The 26,040-nt window shown below is 44.0% G+C and overlaps 1 protein-coding gene across 2 annotated transcripts in view; it reads left to right on the forward strand.

Moving 5' to 3' along the window:
• Positions 1 to 351: 351 nt before the first annotated feature.
• Positions 352 to 26,040, forward strand: part of Osbpl1a (oxysterol binding protein like 1A) — a 181,147-nt gene continuing 155,458 nt past the window's right edge. For both annotated transcript variants that reach the window (XM_076912969.1, XM_034517766.2), the window contains exons 1-4: positions 352 to 493; positions 9,760 to 9,882; positions 14,452 to 14,537; positions 15,286 to 15,360. In XM_076912969.1, the coding sequence (XP_076769084.1) occupies positions 9,762 to 9,882; positions 14,452 to 14,537; positions 15,286 to 15,360 (282 nt within the window). In that variant the 5' untranslated portion in view covers positions 352 to 493; positions 9,760 to 9,761. The remainder of the gene's footprint in view (positions 494 to 9,759; positions 9,883 to 14,451; positions 14,538 to 15,285; positions 15,361 to 26,040) is intronic.

Genomic DNA, 26,040 nt, shown 5'->3' on the forward strand with positions numbered 1-26,040 from the left:
TTTTATGACCAATTAAGTTTACATGAGTCTAGTAACAACCAAAGTAAAAATTAAAAATGTAGCTTTAGACTTCCGGGTAATGTATCTGTTTAATAAGGAATCCTCACAGTATTAACTCAGTATTATTTTTATCTCCATCTCCCCCCAACCAGGTCCAGTCCTCAGCTGCTTTTCAGCTGCTTTCAGAGAAAGAAGAGAGAGGCTCCGCCCCCTGGCGGAGGTGGCCAGTTAGTCCTGGTTCGGGAGGCGTGGTCTAGAGGGGCGTGTCCCCGCGAGCGGGTCACGTGCTGGGCTCGGCGCCAACCTTTCTGGCGCGCGCCTTACCAGGGTCCTCCTTGCTCTTGGCCCGTGGATCCTTGGGTTCCGCCTGGTTCCCTCTCGGGATCTCCGGGGCGTCTTCGTGAGAGCGGCCCGCGTGGGTGACGGCCGCCCAGTGGGCGCGGCCGGGCCTGTAGTAGAGGCCGCCTCAGAAGCCGGGCCCACGAACGCGCAGGTCAGTGTGGTTCAGGGTGAGGCGTGATGGGTCCCGGAGCTCCGGGATCTCGGCTGTGGGGCCCGGGCTGCGGTCGCTACGCGCTGCGCAAGCGCGAGCGACTTAGGAGCGCGCGTCCTAACTTGTAGTTTCCTTCCAGCCCGAGGATTGATTGACAATGGAAGTCACGCGTCGTGCGTGAGACCATTGTCCCACGTTCCATCCGACCCTCTCTACAAACCCCAACGACAAAAAGGCAAAAGGCCATTAGGCAAGGAAATGACTGCAGCTGCACTCAACCAGGGAAGATGCGCTTAATCCATGGCCCTCATGGTCCGCAGGAGGCATAGAGCCGGGTTTTCCTGCTTAGAGTTTAAGTAGGCTGCATTGTGAAACTGAATTACTCAGCGTCTGCTAGTAAGTTAGACAAAGCTGATTGAATGCTGCTCAGTAGCTCTTTGGTGTATGTAAGGCTGCTTGATAATGGAATTGAACTAGCTTTGCAATCACTGGTGTCTTCCTAAAGTATTCATTTAGTCCTGGAAAAGATACATAGTGGAAACAGTTTGGCAAAGCTTCACCTCTTAGCTTTTGGAAATTGTGAAGTCTGTCAGTGTTTACACACTAACCCTGAGATTTTTTTCACCCCTGAAACTTGGTTAATATAGAACTAACTCCCACGGATGAAACTTTAAGCATCTGTAATTATGGAGTAGCTACAAAATCCACTTTCTTTTGATACTCTAATTTAAAATTACTAAGTGAGCCGGTACAGCCTACAGAGAAAGATGTCAGTACCATTTTGAAAGCTTATCCTTTTCATTTTGCCCGGGCAAGGTAACTCCACAGTGTTTGGCAGCTGGTAATATGTGTAAGAGTTAACTGCCAGAAATTGAGCAGATTTATGTGAAATAGTTGTTCAGTGACACTTGTCCAGTATTCTCATACATCAACAGGAATGTGTGGCAGTTGTCCTGGAGGCTGCTCATTTTTGTAGATATTATTCTAGCAGTTTATATACCGGAGAACAGCCAGACAGTATTTCTCAAAAAAACCAAAAAAACAAAAAACCCTCTTCTCCTGTATTCCCTTAAAGGGAAATGGTACTATTACAGAAGGAACAATTGTGTAAAAGAATAGTCAGTTTCTTTGGAGGGGTTGTATGATGCAGTGTCTATTAAATTATAGATTTTTCTCTCGCTGATTTGACTTAGGGCTGTGTGATTATAGTATTTTTCAGTTAGAGCGCTGTTGTGGCAACTTGTTTTATTTTCAAGCTGAAGTCTCATTAGCTCAGGCTGGCATTGGACTCTGTCATTCTCCTGAGTGCTGGGGTCACAGGTGGGTAGTCCAGTATTCACCTGACTTGGACACAGTCTTACATGTTGACATAAGAAGCTGACTTCATCAGTGCTCTTAGAAAACACGTCAGTAGGAAATAGAAATCAAGTGGTAACATACAGATGAGAGGGAATAGGATAGCTGCTGCTTCTGAGACCTTTGACTTGCTTAGATCTTTGTTAGTTCTCTTGAATCTGTTAGTTCTGCTTGCAATCTGAATGCCATTGATAGCATTGAAAATTCTTTGATGCACTTAGGAAGAGTACATGGGTTCGATGGTATAGTTATTGGTTTATACCAATTCATTAATGACATTTTAGAAAGGGCTGGGGAGATGGCTGAGTTTGTAAAGTGGTTGGTGTTGTGTGGACCTAAGTTTGGCAGATCCCCAGAACCCATGGAAAGCCTGAAACACTAGTCTATAATCCCAGTGCTGCTTCAGCATGCCAGGCAGACAGGAGAACCCTTGGAAGTTTCTGTGACAGCTAGGCTGCTGGGAGTATGGTGAACAGGAGACCCTAACTCCAACAAGCAAGGTAGAAGGCCAGGAGAGACTCTGAATGTTGTCATATGACCTCACACAAGTGCTGTACACACATTTGGACACATGAGTGTGTGTGGGTCCCATATTCCGGAGGGCATCCCATGAGGATCTCTCGGGTTCGCTACTGTCTCTGCTGCTGCCTCCGCCTGTGTCTCCACTGTCCCCTCAGTCTCCCGCCCAGCCTGGTGCGGGAGGTCAGGGCCAAAGGGCACAGAGTGTGAGCAGGGAGGGGAGATTGCCTGCCCCCTACTGCTGCCTCTGCTTGTTCACCACTGTCACTGCCAGGTCACTCCCAGGTACTGCACCTGTCTCTCCACTCTGAGCCAGCCCAGCTTGGGCTGTGTTGATAAGAAGCTGGCTAGCTGGCAAGGAGGCAGTTTGGTGTCCCAGGCAGGTTCTGGGAGAGCAGATTTCTCCCCAAGTGTTACAGCTCTTGTGACAGAAACTCTCGGACACCAGGGACACCAGGATGGTTCTCGAGCACTTTACTTCCCCTAAATAGAGCCGTTACATACAGTTTCAGGGTGGGTTAGGGTCTGGCAGCAAATAATGCCTGTTGGCTTGGTCTGAGAGCTTGGAGATACCTCATCTGCATGTGGGAGAGCTCGAGACTGATGGTCATGGACCTCTCTGTGGGAGGGGCTGTGGAGGGCTGAAGCTGAATGAAAAGAACCAGGGCCTGGGAGCAGAGCCAAACTCCTGCTGTCCAACAGGGTCTGGGGTTCCAGGCTTATGCTTGACCAAGCACCCATCTGCTTCTCACAGCCCACCGCCCCACAAGTGTGCCACACATATATCCTACACACAGAGATGAGAAAAAGATGTGTCACACACTCTTCACAGGGCATATGTATGATTTCAGGTGTCATGTCCTTTGTCTGAAATGGTCATAATCACTAGACTGCTGAGGTATTCCTCACATGGTTTCTTTCCCAATACTGAACGGATGATGTCATTATTAAGTGTCTGTAGGAGGGCCCGGTGTAAGAACTAGCTGGTTTACAAGGTTACTCCATTTGGGTTTTCTCATTCATTAACTCTGGAGTAGGAACTTGCCATACTAGACAGTGAAAGCATCCTTAACTGTACACTTCCCATCATGCGTCACTGCAGAGTCAACCACAAGTGTGTTTTGTGCTTACTTTCCCTTTAAAAGTGACACAAGCTAAGTACTCAGGAGGCTGGGGCAGCGGATGGACTGCGCAGGAACTGGAAGCCATCCTGGGCAGCTGCCAGATTCTTTCTCCTCAAACCTTTTTTTTAAAGAGAATATTTTATAGTGTATACACCATGATGCATCAGTATTATATGATACTAATTCCACTGTCAAGATAATTAATTTTCAATTATGAAATAAGGTGGGAAAAATTGAAATTTAATTTTGTTTAAGGCTCAAAATGTTTATTCAAAATACAGTGCCATCAACTTCCTTGTTAGTATTTATATTATTAAAATATTTATCTAGACTGAAATACCTCTGCCATAGTGTCTGTAGACTCTGCTGTTTTGAAACATGAGCTACCAGTTCTCAGAATTTTTCACGTTAAAATTGAAGACAGGTGCAGAAAGACTCCTTCTTGATGGAAAATACAGTGTAGCACATAAGGTTGGACCACTGTTGTCAAGGAAGCCATGACGCTTAGTTAATGCTCCCCAAGCTTTAAGCTTTTCCCCTGAATTTGGATAGAATGATAACTACCCAGTGATTAGTCGTTATTTTCTGGGTGGCATTCAACTGTGTAAGCTGTGCCTTTCACAGATAGGAGGTGCTTTGTAAATTGTCATGTGACACGGGAGCGTCAGTCAGCACTTTTATTTCCCTTTCAGAAGAAAGATGCTCACTATCAGGGCACAGACTCACTGAGGGGTCCAGAGGAGAAAGTCTCCTAAGTGAAAAGACAAGCAGCTTCATCCTTAGCTACAGAACGCTAGAGAGGGCTTCCCAGAGCAGAGCTTGAAGGTTGCAGCCTTCCTTAGATGGCCTTATTGTGCTTCAGATTCAAATTCTTCAGTGTCTACATGGGACCAATTTGATTACAGTTTTAACCCTCCATTGGAAGTTCTAGCTTGTGGTTGTGGCTCTGCTGTCACCCTCCCCATAAATAATTTTAATTTTCTGCATTTTATTATTTCTAGGAATTTTATACTTGTAGTATGTAAAATTCTTTACCTCTGGAATTTTTAAAAGTTGTGATTTAAATTATAAAAGAATAGACCTCTGTCCCAGTATGGTGGTACACACCTTCAATCCCTGAACTTAGGAGGCAGAGACAGGTGGATCCCTGTGAGTTTGAGACCAGCCTGGTCTACTTAGCAAGTTTAAGGACAGTCAGGGCTACACAGTGAAACTTTGTCTCCAAGAAAATAAAGTAGGTTCCTGGCCAAATTTTACAAGTCATGATTACCCCAAGGATCTCTGTTGAGAGTTCAGAATTGCTCAGGCCAAGAATTTACTAAAGTAAGCAAGATTTGATGGCCTACTCTGTATGGTCACTGTTTTAATTACAGCATTTAAGAGACAAAGTATAAATTATACTTTATAGATTATACTTTTATAAAAAGAAATTAAAATTAGAAGTCCCTAAGGTGGGCTTGCAGAGGGACAACAAAAAGGGAGAAATTCTACAGTCTCCCAGTTTAAAGTGAAACATTTATCTAGTTGATGACATTTTCATGGCTGTTCAGAATCTCATTAGGAAACCTAAAATTTGGGCTGGTGAGATGGGTCAGTGGGTGAAGGTGCTTGCTCTACAAGCCTGGTGACCTGAGCTTCAGTCCCAGAATCCACTTAAAGGAGAAGGACACAACTAGTTCCTTAAGGTTGTTTGCTGACCTCCAGGTGAGTGTCCTCCCCCCCCCGCCCCCCCCCCCGACGACACATACACAGTAATGATGAGCAAGAAGTGACAAGCAGACTCGGTAAAAAGCAGTGGCAGAACTCTGTCTTTAGAATGAGGTCAGGGATAGAATATGGCTCAAACCCATTCTGACCAGTGGATTCAGGATCAGCTTGTCCTTTTCCTTTCACTCAAACACCAGGGCAAAATGCATTTCTGTATTAAGCTTTTATGATTTCCAAGAATTATTATTTTAAAATGTCTAGCCACAATGTAAACTTGGATGATTTTTTTTTTTTTTTTTTTTTTGACTGAGAAAAAACAACCTTGTTGTTTTCTAAAGGTTAACGTTCACTTACTGGAACTAGACACTATTTTATTGCGGGTGGTATCCAGAGTCTTCCCTGGTGGAGCTCCTTCTTTTTCAGATAGGGTCTCTCACTGAACCCAGAGCGCAGTGTCAATTGTGCTGGCTAGTTTTATGTCAGCTAGATACAAGTAAGATTCAGTCATAGCCCTCAGACTCCATTTGACTTTATACTGTACTTTATACTCGTTTTAGAAATTGTAGGGCATTTTGTGTGTGCATGTGTGCATATGTGTGTGTTTGCATGTGGAGACTGAGGTCAACATTGTTTGTCTTCCTCAATTGCATGCTCACCTTTCCTGTTTGTTTATTTATTTATTTGTATATTTGAGACAGTCTCTCATTGTACGTGGAGCTCAACTATATGACTAGGCCTTCTGCCTGGTCACAGAGTTTTAGGGACCATCTCTGTCTCTCAGCACTATATTCAACACAAATCTCTATATCCACCTTCTCTATCTGGTTTCTAGGGATCAAACTCAGAATCTTTGTGCAACCAGCACTTGGAGCTAGCCAACACTTTAGCCATCTAAGGTGTTTTGTGCGTGTCTGAGTCTGGGCACGTGTGCCAGTTGTGTGTGGCCCCTTGCTTTTGAACACTGAAGTCCTAGTCCATGCTGGCTGGCCTGCAGGCTTCCGGCAAGTCTTTTTTTTTTCACCTCTCATTTCCCCATAGGAGTGCTGGAGTCACAGATGTTCACTCCCTCAGCTGGCTTTTTTGTGTAGGTTCTGGAATCTGATCTTAGTCATCAGGTGTGTACCGTAAGTGATTTTACTACTCAGCCATCTGTCTCCCTGACCTCACACGAGTGAATGTTTGTCTGAAATTTCAAGTCAACGAGAAATCTGAAGCTTTTTTTTTTTTTCCCTTCTTTTGTGACGAGGTTTTGCTTTTTGGCTGTAGGACCAATCCTCCCACCCCAGTCTCTCTAATCTGTGATTATGGACACAAGTCACCATTGCCTGGCCTCTAGGGCATTTTTTAAAGCTTTCATGATTATTTATATGAATAAACTTTTATTTATTTATTTATTTATTTATTTTGCCTCACATGTAATGCTACAAGGAACATAAGTATTAAACATTTAGGATGATTAGTTGCATGTTTTAATTGGTGTGCATGGATGAGTGACCGCAGTGGGGTGGATGGAAAAGAGTTGTTAGCAAGCATGAAAAGGGGAAAGACACTGCATTACTCTTAGAAGTTGTCTGCTAGAAAAACTTGTCTGCAGAGAAGTCTCTGAGTAAAGGTGGGTTTGTCTACTGAGAACTTAGGAGTTCTTTCCAAGGGGAGCCAATAAGAGGTCTGTGCGTAAGCACTGAGGGTGGGTGTTCCCAGCACTGTAACATTCGAGAGCATGCCTGGGGCTGACTGGTGGGAATTTGAGGTGGAAGCCATTTTCTTCTGAGCTCTGAGGCCAATCTCTAGTTCTTGGGTTTAGGTAGAAACAGGTTTAGGTAGTTCTTGGGAGCTAAAATGGCCTCTCCTGGCAGTAGACTATAGAGGCAGAAATGTGAGTGTATAGTCTACACCAACAGTTCTCAACCTGTGGGTTGAAACCCTGGTGGCTTGAACGACCCTTTCCCATGGGTCACTCAAATATCCTGCATATCCAGGTATTTACAACTCTTAACAGTAACAAAATTTGAGTTATAAGTAGCAATGAAATAATTTTATGGTTGAAGGTCACTGAAACATGAGAAACTGTATTAAAGGGTTGCAGCATTAGGAGGGTTGAGAACAGCTGTGTGGATGGAGTCAGGCAGTTCACATAAGATACCAGGACTACAGCTACATTTCATGTCATTTCTACTACAAGGGGTTAACTCTTCCTGCACGCTGTTTACATTGCCTATGAAACTGAGGCCATGCCCTCATTAGTTTTCTATGTGTGCACATCTGGAAACACAGCTGGTCTGGTAGCATGAGTCAGGTAGAGTGAGCAGGTGAGAAGTTCTGGGTTGGAGTCCAAACACACATGCTTCTCTCCGCCTGTCTTCATTTGCTGTGTGCTTTTGATTAGCTCATTATAGGATCTGGGATTGGAAACAGTCTTCCTCCAGAACAGTGGGGTATTTATTGTCTCTTAGCTGCTCATTGAAAAGGCAGCTGTTCTGATTCCTGCTCCTTTATCATTGGGAGCTCGGAAGAATTTCCCTTTCCTCCTGAATTCTGACATGTTGAGATAGTGTACTTTGATGGGATGTCTTAGTTTCCATGAGGAGACACCAAACCCAAGGCAGGGGGTTGGGTTACAGTTTCAGAGGGTTCTCCATGCTTGTCATGGAGTGTGGCAGGCAGAGACAGTGCTGGAGAAGTGTCTGAGAGCTCACATCTGATCCACAAACTGTAGGTGGAGGGAATGAGACTCACTGCATGTGGGCATTTGAAACCTTCCCACTCAGCCCCAGGGACACACGTCCTCCAACAAGGCCATTCTCCTAACCCTTCCAAACAGTTCCACTAACTTGGGACCAAACGTTCAAATGTATGAACCTATGGGAGCCTACTCATTCGAACCACCACATGGAGATTATTAGTCTTTTCCATAGACCAGAAATTTAAAAAAAAAAAAAGGGGGGTGGGGAAGAAAAGTAATAAAAAAAAAAATGTTTGTTTCGTTCTAAGCATTCCTTTCAAAACCACAATTCTGTGAGGTTTTCTTAGTAGGGTTTCTCTATGTCTCTCTGGCTGGCCTTTAATTCACTGTGGAGCTGAGTCTGGCCTTGGAACTTGCAGCAATGCTCCTGCCTCAGCTTCTAAGTGCTGGGCTTACAGTTTTGTGCCACCCTGCCTGGCTATACTGTACTATTTTCTAACACTGCTATTTTCTAGGGTATATCTTCAGCTTTTCTTTCTAGTTCTTCTATTGAGCTATTTAAGTTTTTAATATTTTTTCTATTATTTTAAGAATAAACAATTAAATATATATTATTTCTATATTATACTATAAATATATTAGTCTTAATTTTAAGACTTGTTTATCTGAATAATTTGTCTTCTCTGGTTGCTTTTCTTCTTGCATGGCTTTGGCCTCTTCCATACTTTAGAAGCTTTGTTCAGATGTTTTGTCCTTGGAAACTGGTACTTGTTTAAGAGCAGAGAAATAGAGAGCTGCCTGGGAATGGGACAGGTGGGCAGCTGTTGTTCTGCCAGGCTCATCTGGCCTGCTCATTTGCTGACAGCTGCGTCTTGGAGGAAGTGACTAGCTTTGTCTTCTGAAGGGAGTCCTGGCTTGCCACTATCAGGAATGTCGATTAAAACCACCAGGCTAGGGCTCTGGTTTTCTCTGCACAGTCTACTAAATTTGAGACCATGCCTTCCCCTCTCACCTCCGCCTTCCAGATCAGAGACCATCTCTCAGCCTCTTTGGAGGATTTCTTTGACCAGCTCCCTTTTGATGGACGTGGACATGTCTCTAACTCTTCCATGCAAGTACTGTAGTTGGGAAGATACTTATAAAACAGTCTGTGTGACTCTGTAGGACAGAGCCCAGCAATAGTTTCTCACAGTAAGTGCTGCAAATGTCTTTGGGGTTGGTTTGATACTGAAGACCGTCGCCTCTTCTGTGCAGCATAGAAGGTGGTGTGTGCTGCTGCTCAAACGTGCGGAGTCCTGCTTTGCCTCCAGCTACACAGGCTCAGCCTTTTCTTTGATTGTTGTTGCTTTTCCTGGTAGGAAAGAAATGTTTTATTTGTTTATTTATTGGTAAAACTGAAATGTATATTTCTCTTGAGAATCGTTATTTATAACATTTGCTCATTTTGACATAAAATTTTTGTTTGGTTATTTTTTTTTGATTTTTTTGGTTTTTTTGAGACAGGGTTTCTCTGTGTAGCCCTGGCTGACCTAGAACTCATTCTGTAGACCAGACTGGCCTCGAACTCAGAAATCCGCCTGCCTCTGCCTCCCAAGTGCTGGGATTAAAGGCGTGTGCCACCACTGCCCGGCTGGTTATGATTTTTTATATTTAGTTTAAGGTTATGTAAGACAGCTTGAGAGGAACAAAATCAAGTGTTATCATCTAGGGTTCTTATGTCCTTATCTCTAATTGGTTTTTGGCCCTGAAAATCAAATTTCTTTTGTCTGCTATGAACTACAAATAAAATGATTCTTCTCCCTTTCTGCATGGGCAGGTAACAGCTGTGAGCACGCTCTGCTGTCAGATGAGAGCTCTGCTTTTGTTTTCTAATCTAGAAATGAACACAGAGGCGGAACAGCAGCTTCTCCACCATGCCAGAAATGGCAATGCTGACGAGGTGCGCCGGCTGCTGGATGCCATGGCGCGGAAGGAAGTGGTCGCCGATATCGACTGTAAAGGTGGGCTCCCAGCGCTTGCTTGTTACAAGCCTCACATGTATTTAATCTTTCCGATCCTGCCCATGATAAGTCTCACTCCCCTTTCCTTGGCAGAACTCCCCACAATATTGTGTGAAATAATATTATACTGTTTACCTTCTAAGGTAGAGTTGAGAACCATCCTTAGAACTTTACAAGTTATGAGGTGAGCCTGGGTATGCATTCTCTGATAATGTCTTTATTTTTCTTAGCAACACTGCAGTTGAGCCAGGAGGTTTGAGTGACTGCTGTTTGCCCAGCAGGTAAAATGCTGTGATCTCCTTGGGAGAGACTGACAAACTCCCAACCTCATTGAGGTTAGCTTTCTAGATTAACAGACCAGGCTAGACCACTACAGAATAGGTGCTGGATCGAGGAGGCCCCATGTATCCCCAGAGGAGGATGAGTGGCTTCTTAGAGATGGATTCAGGTGACAAGTGAAGGACTTCGTGGGATGTAACCAGGTGAAGATAGAGAAGAAAAGTTAAACAAAGCTAGTATGAGACGTAATTATGGCTGGGACATCTTAGCTTGGCTCCTGTGATCTGGAGGTTCCATGGTTCTGAAGGCTAGAGAGCCAGGGAAGTCAGAGCTGTGTGTGCTCCGAAGAACCTGTGTGTGTGCGCATGTGTGTCTGTGTGTCTGTGTGTCTGTCTGTCTGGCCACCACTGAGATCCAGCCCTGGGCACAGAGTCTGCTTTGATGCAGTAGCTGATAAGATAGGTGGCCTGCTGGGGAATGCTTTCCTCGTGTCTGTGACATAGCTTGCCTGTTTTTTTTGTTTTTTTTTTTTTTTTTTCCATCTGAAGTTAATCTCACTGGGCTTATGCCCAGGAACTATATGTTCTGTACATCTATTGTCCATCCATTTCTACAGCTCCTCTGTCCCTGCAAGGGCTTGTGTGTGACCCATATGGAAGGGAGAGCTTGGGAGATGGAGGTGTGGATGTGAAGTCAAAGGCATGAACATAGGAATGGGAAGGGCTGTGAGAGGAGACCCCAGGTAGACAACGGAGCTTTTGAAGGGAGGGGTGTCAGGCTCTCTAGAGGAGCCAGGCTGACAGGCTCTGTTGCCTTATAACAGCGGCTGTTGGTTGGCTACCATGAAGCAGTTGGCAGGTTCACGATGGCTACCTCACTCTGGACAGACCAGGAGCATGGTGGCTGCTCCTTGCAGGAGGCTGGATGCCTTAGAAGTACCAATTTGGTGCTGACAGCTTGGAGGATTCCTGGACTGCTGCTGGTCTTCAGTGTACATTGAAGCTAGAAGAAGCTGGGTTCTGATATTAGTGAAGGGCTGTGGCAATAGGGTAGATGAACTTGCTAGCAGGAAAGAAGGCATGCAGGCAAAAAGCAAAAAATTTAATTTCTTTGACCACCTTTTATCTGGAAGATACCTCTCATATTTAGGGTGAGTCTTCCCAGTTCAGGTAGCTTGATCAAGAAAACCTTTTACAAGAGTGCCCAAATGGCTTGCTTTTTAGTTGATTCCAGATTCAGTCAAGTTTAACAACTAAGACTGACCATTGAATATATTCCAGAGATTTGAGACACCAGAATGCAGGGCTGGCAGTTGGACAGTGCCTCACTGAATTTAGTGACAGCATTTTTGATGACAGTTGAGGACAGTGTTAATGTCAAGGTAGGAGATAGGCTGAGGCTGCAGCAGGTGAGTAGGTGGTAGCTTGGAATGATGGCGAGAGCAAGGCAAGAGTGGAAACAGAAGAGGGTGTGTGGTTACTGTCAGTAATGTTGCTTGGTTTTGGCTGGTTAGAGAAATGGTAGAGGCTACTTGTTCCTTCCTATGAGATATCAAAGAGGGGAAAGTGAAGCTAGGGAACAGAGGGTCAGAAGAGCCAGAAGGGCTGCAGTCTAAGAGGCTGACCAGGCTCTGCTCTGCAGGGTGTGTGTGGTCTAAGAGGGTAACCAGGCTCTACTCTGCAGGGTGGGTGTGGCTAATGGAGAGGGCACTGTAGGGGCACGAGGTTGTTGCTAGGAAGGTTCTGTGAAAGCTTCTGCTTTTGCTGTGATGCTGAAAGATGAAGTCATTGTTAGAAGTGCAGTGTTGTAGGGAAGAAGCGTCAGTAGTTATGGAGGGGTGGGAGAGGCTCCTCAGCCAGACATCATAAGAAGGACACCAAGCCAAAGTGTGGGGCTTGACGCTGTGGTGCCCCAACTCCTCAGGGTGCTTTTATTTGTCTTCACCATTGACTACAATGTGGGATTTTTTAGCCAGCTGTGACAGAGATAATAATAGTGACCTCAGGGCTCAATGTTCATGCCAGAGTTGGTGAAGGGGAAATGGGAACCATTACATGTATAAGTGATGAAAGACCTGCGTGGACAAGCTGAGGCCTGACCTGCATGGGTAAGTGAGGGCTTGGCTTTATGGGAATGGCTTGCTTTTTTTTTAAAAAATAAATTTATTTTTTATGTATGTCATTGTTTTTGCTTGCATGCATATCTGTATGAGGGTGGTAGATCCCCTGAAACAGGAGTTACAGACATTTGTGGGTGATGGGAATTGAACCTGTGTCTTCTGGAAGAGCAGCTAGTGGCTCTTAATCATTGAGCCATCTCTTGAGCCCTGAGAATGACTTTCTATGATCATAGTGGCACCAGGTCTTGGCTCTGACAGTGGCTACTTGACACTGAGCAGAGACACAATTCATAAGAAATGATGGGAGTGGGCTGTGGATGTAGTTCACTTGGCACAGTGGTTGTCTGGCATGTATAATACCCTAGGTTCTATCCACAGCCCTATAGGAACAGAGCATGCTGCTGCATGCCTGCACATGGGAGATAGAAGCCTGGGATACATAAGATCCAGTTTCAAAAAGGTGGGAGAGGACTGCCAAGATTGCTCAAGGGGGTAAAGTTGCTTGCTGCCAATCCTGACAACCAGAGTTGGTTCCTGGGACTGATATAATGGAAGGAGAGAAGAGAACTGACTTCTCAAATTGTCCTCTGTTTTCTACATGTGTGCCATGGCATATATATATACATACATACACACACACACATACACACACACACACACACACACACATGCGTACATGCATACACACAGATACACAAACACATGCACACATATAGACACACATGCACACACACAAATACATGCATACATACAGACACACACATACACGTGCACATGCACACACACAGACACACACAGTCACACACAGACACACACAAATACATGCATACATACAGACCCACACACATACTTGGACACAGTAAATAAATGAAGTAAAATAGAACTGAGGTGAAGTGAGAACCAGAGATTAGGGAACTTGGATGGCAAGATATCCCTTTGGATGGTGGCAGAATATACAATATTGAGAAGGACTGTGTTGGCAACATTATGGTTTTCTGGGAGACTTAGCAGGCAGCAGGTAAAGCATTTGCTGGACTTGTGGCTCAAAGGGCTTGTAACATGAATGGAAAATTTCTTGACCAGGGCCCTGAGCAGACTTTTGTTGTAGAGGCTCAATACATGGCTTCTCCTTGGTGAGTGAGGAGCCTGCATAGGGTCACTATGGGAAAAGCTAGGTATTACTGAAGAAGGAAGACAAAAGATTGGTCAGTGCAGTAACCTGAGGAGTTCCACGGGGCTCTTAGGAAGAAACAGATGTAGCAGTTGGTGAATGGTGACAGGCACAGGCCCATGGGCAGCTGAGTTTCACACAGGTTGATTCGAGCAGTCATTAGCCTGGTGTAGACACAGCAGTTGCGGCTGAAGATTGTGTGGGTTCAGAACTAGGAGTCTGGGAGCTACAGTACATGGTGACTGCGGGGTCCTGAGCTCTGCTGGATCCTCTAGCTGTTGCTCTTTGGGAATTGACAGGGTTGTCATTTCTGTAGCCTGGTTTAGATTCTGGTAAGCTTTTGGAGTTTTCTCAGTTTTAAGCCGAGTAGACTGTTCTTTGTCTCTTTTGCCTAATAGAATTATACAGCTTTCATTTCTGCTGCTTGTGTTAATACCTCTCGTCAGCATTGCTATTTGGATCTGATAGCTCACTGCTTTTAATGTTGTACTCTAGTTTTCTAGCTGTACTCTGGTAACCCAGTCTTCTCATTAACTGAGATTGTATCTGAAGCCAAAGATTCTCTTGTAAGTCATTGTCTGGGGTGAACCGTCTGGCAGCTGCTGCAGGAACTCTAGCAGTTGCCATTCTGCAGGACTCTGCACCACCTCGAGCTCCCCAGCCCACCCTGCCTAGTGGCACAAGGGTTGGAAGAAGCGATGGTGGCAAGGTGGATACAGACTAGCCTCTGAGGGCCAGCAGGCTGATGGAGATCAGGTAGTTGGGATCTAACCTTGTATGCATGCTCTTTCTTTGAAAGGTAGACACGGTGAGTCAACAGGTGGCATCCACTCAGGTCCTATGGGACCCAGTTCACTGCACTTTTGCAGTTCTTACTGTGGTGATGTGTCTTGCCTCTCATCAGTGGTATGAGAGATATAAGCCAAGGTACTTGTTAGAAAGAAATCCAGTTTATTGAAAACTAAGTAATAACTAAAGATACCTTTTCCCCTGTTTTTAGGAAGAAGTAAGTCTAACTTGGGCTGGACACCTCTTCACCTGGCATGCTATTTTGGACACAAACAAGTGGTCCAGGATCTGTTGAAGGTCTCTGTATAGCTTCTTTAATGACTGCAATTCTGTGGGAATCCTCTGATGAAAGTCTGAAAACACTGAGCCACAGTGCTTTACTGAGGCAACAGCACATCCTCAGTTCTTCTTTGCTAGATACATGAATGAGGCTAGTTTAACAAGTTATAGTTTCATTTTTTGAACATTTCAGTGTTACATGATTGACTTTTTAAAATGGTAGAGATATCAGTAAAGAGAATTTTCAGTTTTGCAAGTATGATCGTTACAGAAAAGAAGCGAAGCACATCCTAAATAATTAAAAACTAGCATTGGAGTCTCAAAGAAGGCTTAATGAGAGCCAAGGCCCCAGATGCCTTCCCTGATAATTTTCACACAGGGATATTTTTGAGATTGGGTTACATCGTGTACTTAATTTGTACATTTAAGCTGTGCCATCTCCTTTAATGTGAACGCTTAAATATTGATGATAGAATAGATGCTTTAGGTCAGTTCTTCATACAGTCTATCTACTGCTGGAGTTGGGTGGAGTGGCCAAGCTTAAGAAAAGTCGTGTGCTCTGCTTATCTGCTAGAGTTTACCTCTTAGGAAACCTGCTTACTTCAGCTAAGAATCCAGTTTACTTTTCGTGGCAACAAGCAGTGTTAAGTTAATTTTAATTTTTAAAGCACCTAGGAATCCTTTGGGGTTTGTGTGTGTGTGTGTGTGTGTGTGTGTGTGTATTTACTAATGTGTGAATGCCATTTAAAGTTTTCATGTTTACTAGGCTGGTGCGAAAGTGAACATGTTAAATGACATGGGGGACACGCCGCTGCATCGAGCTGCATTCACAGGACGAAAGGTGAAAGTCCTTCTTTTCTTTGGTTTGAAGTGAGATGGTTGGAAGAGCAGTCTCTGCTGTCTGTCAGTCCTTCCCACTGTCCAACTCCTGGGAACCTCAAGAACTCGTAGAGAGGGCTTTGGTCAGAAGGGTGTATGGGTCAGTGAGGTAGAATACGAAAGCCAGGAGCTTAGCTGTGCTGGTCCTGATTGAACATGCTCAGCCTCCCAGCCTCTCCCCCATTTTCTCCCCACCCCATCCCACCCCCCTGCATTCCCTAAAAGCAAAGTCTGACTCACATTGTCTCAGTCCATCTTGGGGAAGTACACATTTACACAGTTGTGTGGCCATCATATGGCCAGTTTTGGAACATGTCTGTGATTCCTCTGGGTTTCTTGGATCCTCTATGCATTCATTCCCTGTGCCTGCCTAACTCCCGGGATACTTTTTTCCTGTCTAGTTGCCTTTTCCAGACATTTCTTCTCAATGGAAACACTTGTACCACAGTGATGAGGTCCATCTGTACTACAACATGCATCAGTAGCACATGCGTACAAGTGTGTGCACAGCTATGGGGTATGAAGCCAGAGCAAGCTTCTGTGTGCTGTTCTGTCATCCGGTTCCTTATTCCTTTGAGGTAGGGTCTCTCACTGACCCCAGAGATACCATGACAGCCAGCAAGCCCCAGAAGTCCTCTTGTGTCCTCATGGTGTTGGTTGGGGTGACGGGCTTGGATGCAATGGTGCCTGACTTGACGTTGCTTCGAACTTAGGTCTTTGTGGCTACACAACAGATGATTTTTCCTGCTGAGCCATTTCCCTAGCCCCTCTAGTATGTCTTAAAAGTATGTACTGTAATATTACGAGTGTTTTCCCTAGCATCCTTGCATCTGCATGGCTTAGTGGACAGCCAGTGTCTAGGTAGCAGTGTGCTCAAGAACTCAGTCTCCCAGGCTTCCGCTTTGTCTGTGAGCCTAGGTTGGGCAGTACTCAGCCCTTTCTCACTTTGCTTCTTCCTGACAGGCCCACTCTTATGTCTCCTGCACATGATGCTGTTCCTAGTATCTGGGGCTGTATGGGAAAATACCTGTTCTCTGCAGGGTCTTTTATTTCTAGGATCTCTCTGTTAGGGCAAATGACAGAACAGCCCATTGCTTATGTGGTAAGCTTCAAAGATGTCTAGACCCTAATCTGTGGTCTGTGTGAATATGTTTGGTTTTGAAGTTGTGCATGGAACTGAGATTGCTATTCAGCTGCCTGAAAGGTGGGCTTTGCAATCCCAGGAGTCTTTAAAGCTATGAGAGGGAGGGAGAGAGAAGAAAAGTTGATTCAGAGAAAAGTTTGCCCAGTTAGATGCTGTGCTTCTGGCTTGCAAGCTGTAGGAAGCAGCCATGAACCAAGGAATGTTGATGGCATTTAGAAGCTAGAACAGCTGGGGAACAAATTTCCTGACAGAGCTTCTGGAAGGATCTCATCCTTCACTGCTTTGACTTCATCCAGTGAGCTGCATTTCAGAACTAATAAAGTGTGGAACTGTAGGATTAATTTCAGTGTTTTAAAGCTCCAGGTTTGTGCTAACGCAGCAATAGAAAGCTAATTCTCTGTTGGGGAAAGCAGCCTTGTGCTGCACATTCTGTGGGTTTATTTCCTACTGGGGTTGCTCCTTTAACTTAGGGTGCTTTTTGTATCTGTTTACGATACTGTGGGTCTATGGGTCCCTACTGGACACCCAGGACCATGACATGGTTCGTGTTGGTAGTTTTGTCCAGTGCGGCTTCTTTTCAGGATAACCATTCCCTGAGCTGGCAGCCAGAAGTCACCTCATCCCAAATTTTTATAGTTCTCTCTATTATAAAGGAAGTGACTTGGCGGCTGTGCTTCCTGTGAGCACATAACTGTTTACAGACTTTTGTCACTTAGAGAACATGTCACATGGCTTCACAGTTACATCCTTCTCATGGTGTTTTATGTCAGTCACCAGCCACCCCCTGAATGTTCTGAATGAATCCTTTCTTGCCTCTTGGATCATAAGTTGATACTTATAAACCAGATGTGAAACCTTAACCACAGCTGAGACAGACACACATCATGTGATCCTGGCTGAGCCTTAGGTGTGACTTCTTATGATGTCTCTTCATGGCCCCGGACTTCTCATCTTTTTCTAGGAAGTCAGAACATTCTGTTTCCATTTCTTTCCCTCATGAGCCATATCTATTTCTAAAGTAAGTCTTCCCAAGTTCCTGATTCTTTTCTGCTGGCAGGAAGCTCTCCTTTGCCAGGTCTGTCTGACCCAGTTGCCTTAGAGTTAACTGCTGTGTGTATCTCAACCCTCCAATGAGAATTTGCCAATATTGATCCCAAGGATTTAGCACATTTCATGTTGTCCTGCACAAATGTGGTGCAAATCTCAGTGCTCACCCCTGATCACTTAGAGCCTGTCAGGTCATTCTCTGTGCTACCCACCCCTGATCACTTAGAACTGGTCAGATCATTCTCTGTGCTGCCCACCCCTGATCACTTAGAACTGGTCAGGGCATCCTCTTGCTCAGTTGTTCCTGAAGCATTTCTACTCTTTTCTTGAACTCTAAATATGTGATCATGCTAAATTGGACCTTAGTCTAAAAATCCAACTACGATCAGGTAACATTTAGCTAAAATAAGTGGTTATATTATGTTAATATATATTAATATGTAATAATATATATTAATAATAAGCTTATATGTAATAATTAAGTATAATTAGATTTAATTTCTAATTGTGCGCACAAAACTATAAATTACCTTATAATCTTTTATCATGAATATAATTTTTAAATATTTTATAAACTTGAAGTTAAGTGATTTTAAATAAAATATTGAGTTAAAAAACAATTGTAAAAATTTTTAAATCCTTGTACTCTGAAATAAATAAAATTTAGCTGCCAAAATGTAAGGAATGCATATTTGACTTTTCTTGGTATATTAGCGACCCCTAGTGTCCTATGCTTGAAATCAGCATAACAGAATTCTTTCAGTGATCTGTTTGGCATTTGTTCTTGTCTTTATTTTTCAGAGGCGTTCATAATTTTAGAGTTTTTATACCTTTTGTAAATTGCTTAAAATAGTGACATAATAAGTATAGTAAATATTTGTATTGTGACACTTTCCTTCATTTTTACTGGAATTCAATAAATTTAAAATAAAAGCTTTCCATATACTGTCCCTGAAGTGTTGTATATCCTAACAGACAGAGTGATATGTGATCTGAAGTATATGTAAGGGTTCCCTGTGCCTAAGATGTGTCACACATCACCAAAAATTGACTATGTTGTTTCCCTTCTTGGTAACCAGCTTTCTGTAAACAGAGATGGGCCTATTGCCTTTTGTTCTTGGGAAGCAGCTGAGGTGCAGATCAGTACAAACAGCTCTGTGCTGTGGGATCACGCCTGTGGAAGGGTGGAGGTGTCAGGAATGGACAGAGGCTAGGTCAGCCACTGTGTGGAGGCGTGACTGCAGGTCATGCTCCGTAGCTGCAGCTGGTAAAGCCTGCCTCCAGCCACCCCCTAAACTTGCCTCAGATCCCATTCCTCCAGGGGACTTTGGCAGGGATTCAAAGCTTCTCGCACAGCCCGCCTTTGTTTAGCTTAGCTTACGTTTACTCCTTCATCCGTCTGTGGGGCAGCAACTTGAGGATGTCCAACTGTGGGAAGGCCGCTGGACCATGGATACTCTGGATGTACAACTGAAGCAGCTCCTTGTGGCCTGTTGTTCATTCTGGATTCTTTACCTTTCCTGACAGGTTTCCTGGAGTGTGACTCAGGCTCTCAGCCCTGGTTACCCTTCCGTTGACTATCCTTGTCTGCTTGTTCTCATTGGACAAGATGGTGTATGCCTGTAATCTTCTCCCTGAGGAAGCAGAGGCAGGGTCAGGAATTCCAGGCCAGTTAGGAGTATACAGGAGGTCTCTGCCTCAAACAACAAATGGATAAACAAGTAGCACATGGGAGTGCAAGGCTGCCAGGGCTTGTGTGTGTGTGTCTCTGTGTGTGTGTGAGTGCACTGGGAACGGAATCAGAGTCACACATGCTAGCTAGGTGTTCTGGACTGTGTTTGCAGATGCTTGCTTCTTACATTTTTTTCCCATTCATTTATTTGTATGTATGTGTGAGGCACATGTACCTCTGCCCTCAACACACATGGGCGAGTCAGGGGACAACTTGCAGAAGTGGTTTTCTCTTTCTACCATGTGAAACCTGGTGGGAACTCTAGTTATCAGGCTTGGCTAAAGTACCATCTTGTCAGCCTGCTATTTGCTCTTGAGAAAATATCCTGGCGTTAGCCACTGGTCTGAGAACAGTTGACTGATGGTGAGGTCCCTTGATTCTTCCTAAGATTGAGCCCAGCTCCTCTAGGTTTGTTTTGTAACGATACTCTAGTTAATGAGCAGACGCTGGGAGGCTCCATAAATGCCCAGTGGATGAGGCAGAGCTGGAAACGTAGCCTGCTGTCTGCATCAGTGCCGGCTGCCTTGGTCTTTTTCCTGACTGGGATAGGAAAGAATAGGTTTTCCATATCAGTTGCTATGTGCCATGAGTTAAGTATCCCTTTCTCCAGCAAGCAGCACGTGAGGCAGCGTGCCGGTCATCCAGCCTGTTGTATTTGGTTGAGGTTTTGGAAGTCCCCTGTTCTCTTCTTTGTATCTGTGTCCATGGTTGTGGTGGACAGGGAAGTGAAGTGGTAGGAAGTGCCATCAGTGCACCCCTCACATCACTCTCCATGGTGTCAGTGTCCGATGGCTGTTGTTCTGTAAATTGCCATGTGACAGCACTTTTCCTGGAGACACACAGCACACATGTCTTCTTGCCCTAGATAGGGAGCCCACCACAGACCAAAATACGCATACCACCAAAATCCAACTTGACAGTCTAATGATGTTTATTGGGGTTCCATACAGAAGCAGAAATGACTCAAAACAGCTGCGTCACTGAAAGTCCACTCCGCATGGGTGACAGCTTACAAAGCTGGGAACCTGCCATACAGTGTGCAGGCTATAGGCAGCTCAACAGCTTAGAGAGTGAGTGTCCTTTCTAGCGACTGCTTTAAACCTGTTCTAGGCAGCTCGGCTAATACCTGCTGCTTCTAGAAAGCTGGTCTGCTCTCTTTTTGCAGTTGTCAGAGAGGGACTGGCTTTTATTGTTTACTCTGGCAGAGAAGGGGCTAGTGAATCTGGTCAGTTTTAGGGACTTTTCAGAGTCCTGAAGTTTCAGGGACTATTTTGAGTTCTTTACCTTCCTATTTAAAGAGCTTCCTGCAGGGTGGGATGTTTAGTCTTGGAGGAAACCGTTAGCCAACAAATACTGGTGATCAAAGCCAGAGTCTTGAACATGCTGCACAGGAACTGGGTTTTAAAGATGGTAATAACTTTGCCATTCTTTTCTACATACAGTGTGGCTTTTGATTTGCCCTGGCTAGAGACTGGAAGAAGGCAGTTTTAAGGCCATGGACACACCAACCAATTTGTCTACACCAATTTTACTCAGAGAGACTGGGGAAAGGCCAGCTGGTTATGTTTGTGGATACAGTGTACACACAGAGCCCACCTAGGCTGAGGCAATATTTATTTTCTTTCAACAAAGGGTCCTGATGACACTTCTTGTCTGTTAGTCACTCAGACCTTATATGTCACAGTCCATGCTGTGTTTGACTGTTCTTTCCTCAGAATACAATTACTTCAGAAAGTGACAATTTTGGGAACAGCCTGGAAATAGTGTAAGATCTTAACAGAAGTTAAGATTTTGGCTTCTCCTTTAGTGAATAGTTGATTAGATAATCCAAAGTTGACTCAGTTATAGAAACTGGCTTAAGTAGTGTTGTGTCTTACACTCCCAGCTTCTTACCATCACTTACTGCTTTTCTTCGATAGTAATTGAGACATTGTAAGACAGTCCTTAGCAGTGTGGACAAGTGATGACCCCAGTATGAAATGACAAGATGTCCCAGTTACCACAGACTAAAGTAACTGAGCATGCTAAATTGGATAAAGTATGAAAGGCTAGAAAATGCATGAGGTAATTGTACCGGAGGGAATTGTGGGTATGAAGTATACAAGCCTCACCGAGGAGCTCACTAATGAGTACTTGTTCGTGGTCTGGGCCTCTGTGAGAGACTGCTGCATGTGAGTTCACTGATTGAAATGGGAAGCAGTGTTCCAAGCATTCGTGGTCAGATCTGACCAAGTAGGTGACATAATGGTCCAGCAGGAGGGTCAGAGAGTCAAGGCTTGGCAGACTGAGAGTTAGTGACAGACTGTGGCCTTCTGAGGCAATGAGTAAGTGGACAGATAACAGCAGGTAACCTCTAGGCACATATTTTGTCACAGAATTCTTTTTCTTACTGTGTTTGGTGCTGCTGGAATCAACCCTCATACACTCTGGGCAATGCCTTTCATTGAACCACACCCCCAATCCCATGGAGCGCTTTGTCCGAAGCTGGCGCATCTGTCCTGCACCTGCCACAGCTGAGCTGACCTCCGATTGTCTATACTCGAGTAGGTAAAGTATGACCCGCCATCCATTGTTCCTTTTTAGAGTAGTAAGAGACACAGTCTCATTTTCTAATCCTAGGTGGGTCCTGAGAGACACAGTTAACTGAGGAAACAGGCTTTGCCAATTTTACTAGTATATTGATTAAGCATTATCTGGTCAGTTAGTATTCAGCATTCTTTAATTCCTCCTATGTGTGTTGTGTGTACACATAGTTAATTTGAAAAACCATCTAATATTAAGATGCTTTATAATGAAAAACTGGTGACCCTCCAACTGTCCCTTGTGGTTCATATCAAGAACAAATTCTTTTTGCAGCTCCTTGGGTTTTTAAACATTTTTCTTTATAAATAAAGTACTTACATTACTGATTCTTGTACTTCTTAAATGTTAGATTTCTATTTTTGGCAGATAAGCATTTTTTAATGATTTTTTTATGTATATGAATGTTTTGCTGTCTGTGGCGGTCAGAAGAGGGCATTGGATTCTCTGCAGTTACAGGTTGTTGTAAGCCAGCACATGGGTGCTGTGAACCCAAGCCTTTTGCAAGAGCAACAGGTGTTCTTAACTGCTCAGTGGTCTCTCCCGTCCCAGATAAACAGTTTAAGTGAATTTTACTTACTTTCACAATCTAACAGGTACACACTGTGTCTTGATCATATCCTTTCCTCAGCCCCTCTCACATTTCCTTCGCATCCCCCAACGTATTCACCACTTACCTCCTCCGTGTCTTCATCCTCATCGTCTCCTCTTCATCATCATGTTCTCCATCATCATCATCATCATCTCCATCATCTCCTTTCCTTCTCTTCTTCCTCCTCTTGCTCCTCCTCTTCTTCCTCCTCCGAATAACTCACCAATTTCAAGTACTGCTCGATGCCTGTTTAAGCATGGATGATCAACCAGCATCTATACTCCTGAGGAAAAAATGACTCTCTTTTCCTCAGCATGTTTTTTCTCTTATTTCTCTCTGCCTTCATCCCTGCCTAGGTCTCCTTACTTTCTCATTCTCTTAATCTGTAACTGGACTTCAGTTAAATACATTGTTCTGACCATACTAGCTTTAGCCACATAGAGTCCTATATATGTTTTCTTTGTTACATAATTCATTATTTTTTGTACCTAATGCTTTCTTGAATATTCTTCATTAATTCTGTTTATCATTACATAATGAACATTAAAATCTTTGCAAGCACTTCAGATCTTTTTCTGCTATTTCTAGCTCTAGCTAGAAATATGTCCTGTGTAATGTCCTCTTAGACTAGCCCTCTGGTTCTCTGTCAGTCTATAGCTGCAGTTACATTGTCCTGGGAAGCCTGTCCACCATTCTCCTGGAATAGAGTTTACATTTCCTGGGTCCCCAGTTGTCTTAAGCACAGTCATTCAGGGAAAGGCTCCTGGCATATAAGCTTTTTAAGAATTCACATATTTAAAAATAACTTTTGCCATTTTGCTTGAATGATAGTTTGGGAATCACCTGTTGGAATTTGGAAGGCTTTGGTCACTGTCTTCTAGCTTTTGGTGGTGGGGATAAGTCTAGTGGTTAATTCCTGTGCTGTCTAATCACTGGGAGTGTTCCAGATGAAGTTACAACGGGGAGGAACCTAAATCATGGGGCTCACATTGCAGTGTTCTTCCCACGGGAAGCTCCAGGCAGGTAAGGCCAGGGCAGGAGGCACACACCTGGGGATTTTGTCTTGTTCTGAGTATGGCTCAGAGTATCATCTGGTGTGAGAGCCAGAAAATTCCAGAATCATGTTAGAAGAAGCAAAAAAGGTACAAGAACAATAGTGTCTCTTTTAAGAGATTTCTGAAGCTCTCCCAGGATACTCATGCCTGTCCCCATGGCTAGAACACTCACCTGACCATTCTTGTTAAAGAACAGCTGGAAGTCAACCTTCAGGTTAGCGCATGTTCAGCTGAAAGTGCTACTAGTGATGTGAGCATCTTCCCTTGACACGAGTCACAAGACTTTACTCTGCTTACCTTCAGGCTTTGAATCTGTGTAAGTTTTGTTGCTGTATACTACTAGATTATCATTAAGATTTAGTGGAGAACTCAGCATAGCCTAGCTATACTCTCTGCTCAGGGCGGCGTGAGACTGAATTCACTGTGTTAGCTGGACTGTTCTCTTCTGGGGCCAAGAGCCACTTGGAAGCTCATTTGGGTAGTTGGCAGAGCTCACTGAAGTCACAAGACTGGGGTCCTTGCTTGTTGAGAATTGTTTAAAGTTTATATAGGCCACACTCAGGCTTAGCTCCATGGAGATGTCTTTTCCAAAGTATAAGTATCCAGCTCCCTCCTCCAACCTTTTTTGAGTCTCATACTGTATCCTAGGCTGGCCTGGAACTTACTCTGTAGCTCAGGATGGCCTTGAAACCATGGCAATCCTGCCTCACACTCATTGAGTGCTGGGATTATGTCATGCCTGGCTTTCCAGCCCCTTCCAGAGGACTGAGTTAACTGGTTCTGTGCACACAGCATAGTCTCCATTTACCAAAGTCAGCTGTGCTGGCTCTCGTGACCTAGTTACAGAAATAAAAACCAGTCGTGTGTCCAGTTCTAACTTGAGTAGAACTTGGCTGTTGATTGTCATTATGGCATGAGCTTTGTTGAATTTACATAGTACACAAGGCTACACTTTGCACCTGTTTAAATTATTTTCTTACAGATATGTAACACGTTTATTAATGTCTTGCTCAGGTACCATATCTTTAAACACATAGCTCGGATAGTAGTTCATACCTCACAGAGTTTTGAGATTGTTTAACAGTGAATGCAGATAATGGACATGAGCTGTAGAAGCGGACTTACAGCTAACTGTTCTTCCAGTTCTAACTCTGTTGTGGAATTTTTCATTTTAAGTAGTGGCTGAATTCATGAAAATACATTCCATAGTGAAAGCATAAAATCCAGTGTGAAGCTCTACAATTTCCAAATGCCAATTCTAATTGTATAAAAATTCATTGAGTTTTATAACCTTTGAGTCTGGTTAATTTTTGTGTGTGATTTTTTTTTTTTTAATTTACAACCCACTTTATAGTAGAGTTTTAAAAAACCAACATGGTAATATTTTTAACAGTGTCATTCATAACAGACCAAAAAAAAAAAAAAAAAAAAAAAAAAAAAGCCCAAATTTAAATCAGTTTCTAACAGTTAAGCAAGGTATGGCACACCGGCAGGCAATGGAAAAGTCTTTCAGCAACAGAGGAATGGTGTATTGGTGCCTATCCAAGCAGAACCATGAGTGAAAGGAACTATAACATACAGCCAAACACTGTATGTTTCTTTCATTGAAATGTTCAGGTGGCACATCCACGGAGACCAAATGTGGATAACTGGTTGCTAGGGCATGGGGTTTCCTGAGGGTGATGAAATGTTCTAATATTTGGTAGTGTGTATGACAGCACAATTCTGGGAGCATATATACTGAAAGCCAAAGAATCCTGTCCATTTACAGGGTAAGATCTATGCAATGTAAATTACTCCTTGGAAAATTGCTCAGAAGCACTGTGGGTGTGAGATTTTCCTCTCCTCACCTGAAATGTATTGTGTGATGGTGACAGCATCATAAGGGATCAGCGAGGAGGAGTGACTGACAGTGGCTCACAGATGGGGCTAGGGCAGCTGGGGACACGACTGTGTTAGCTTTCCTGGGGCCTTGACTGTGCAGTCCCCACCTTTAGTGGGCGTTCACTGAGACATGGGACCAGAACAAACAGACTTTAGTCTTCTGACTTATTAGACAAGTTGCTAGAAGTGCTTTCTTGGCCAGAAGTAGATGAGGCAAAACATCTTTACTTATGAATAAATGTTCAAAAGTGGCTACTGTTCAGACATAGGGAGGAAAATGGACTGCATCCTTCCTTCATTGAGGGAAGGAGACACCAAGAATGGGGAGCAGAGGGCTGAGGAGGGTAAGAAGATGGAGTGGTGGCATGAAGCGAGGGGCTGTGGTCGACTTTACATAGTGTGGACACTGAGCCTGCTTTGAGCAGGACTTTGTCTCAGAGTTTAGAAGAATCCCGCTCCTTTCAGCTCCGCTGGTTCCCTTTCCAGTCTGGGTTTCAGTGCTGTCACTTAGCTGCATTCTCTGGGATATTGCTGGGGGTTTGTTAAGTCTCAGGGTTTCTATTTTCATGTTTTGCAGTCTGACAAGCTGAGCACTTCTCTGGGAGGAG

This window comes from Arvicanthis niloticus, chromosome 14 (assembly GCF_011762505.2).
Source record: "Arvicanthis niloticus isolate mArvNil1 chromosome 14, mArvNil1.pat.X, whole genome shotgun sequence".
In the NCBI taxonomy this organism is placed as follows: domain Eukaryota; kingdom Metazoa; phylum Chordata; class Mammalia; order Rodentia; family Muridae; genus Arvicanthis; species Arvicanthis niloticus.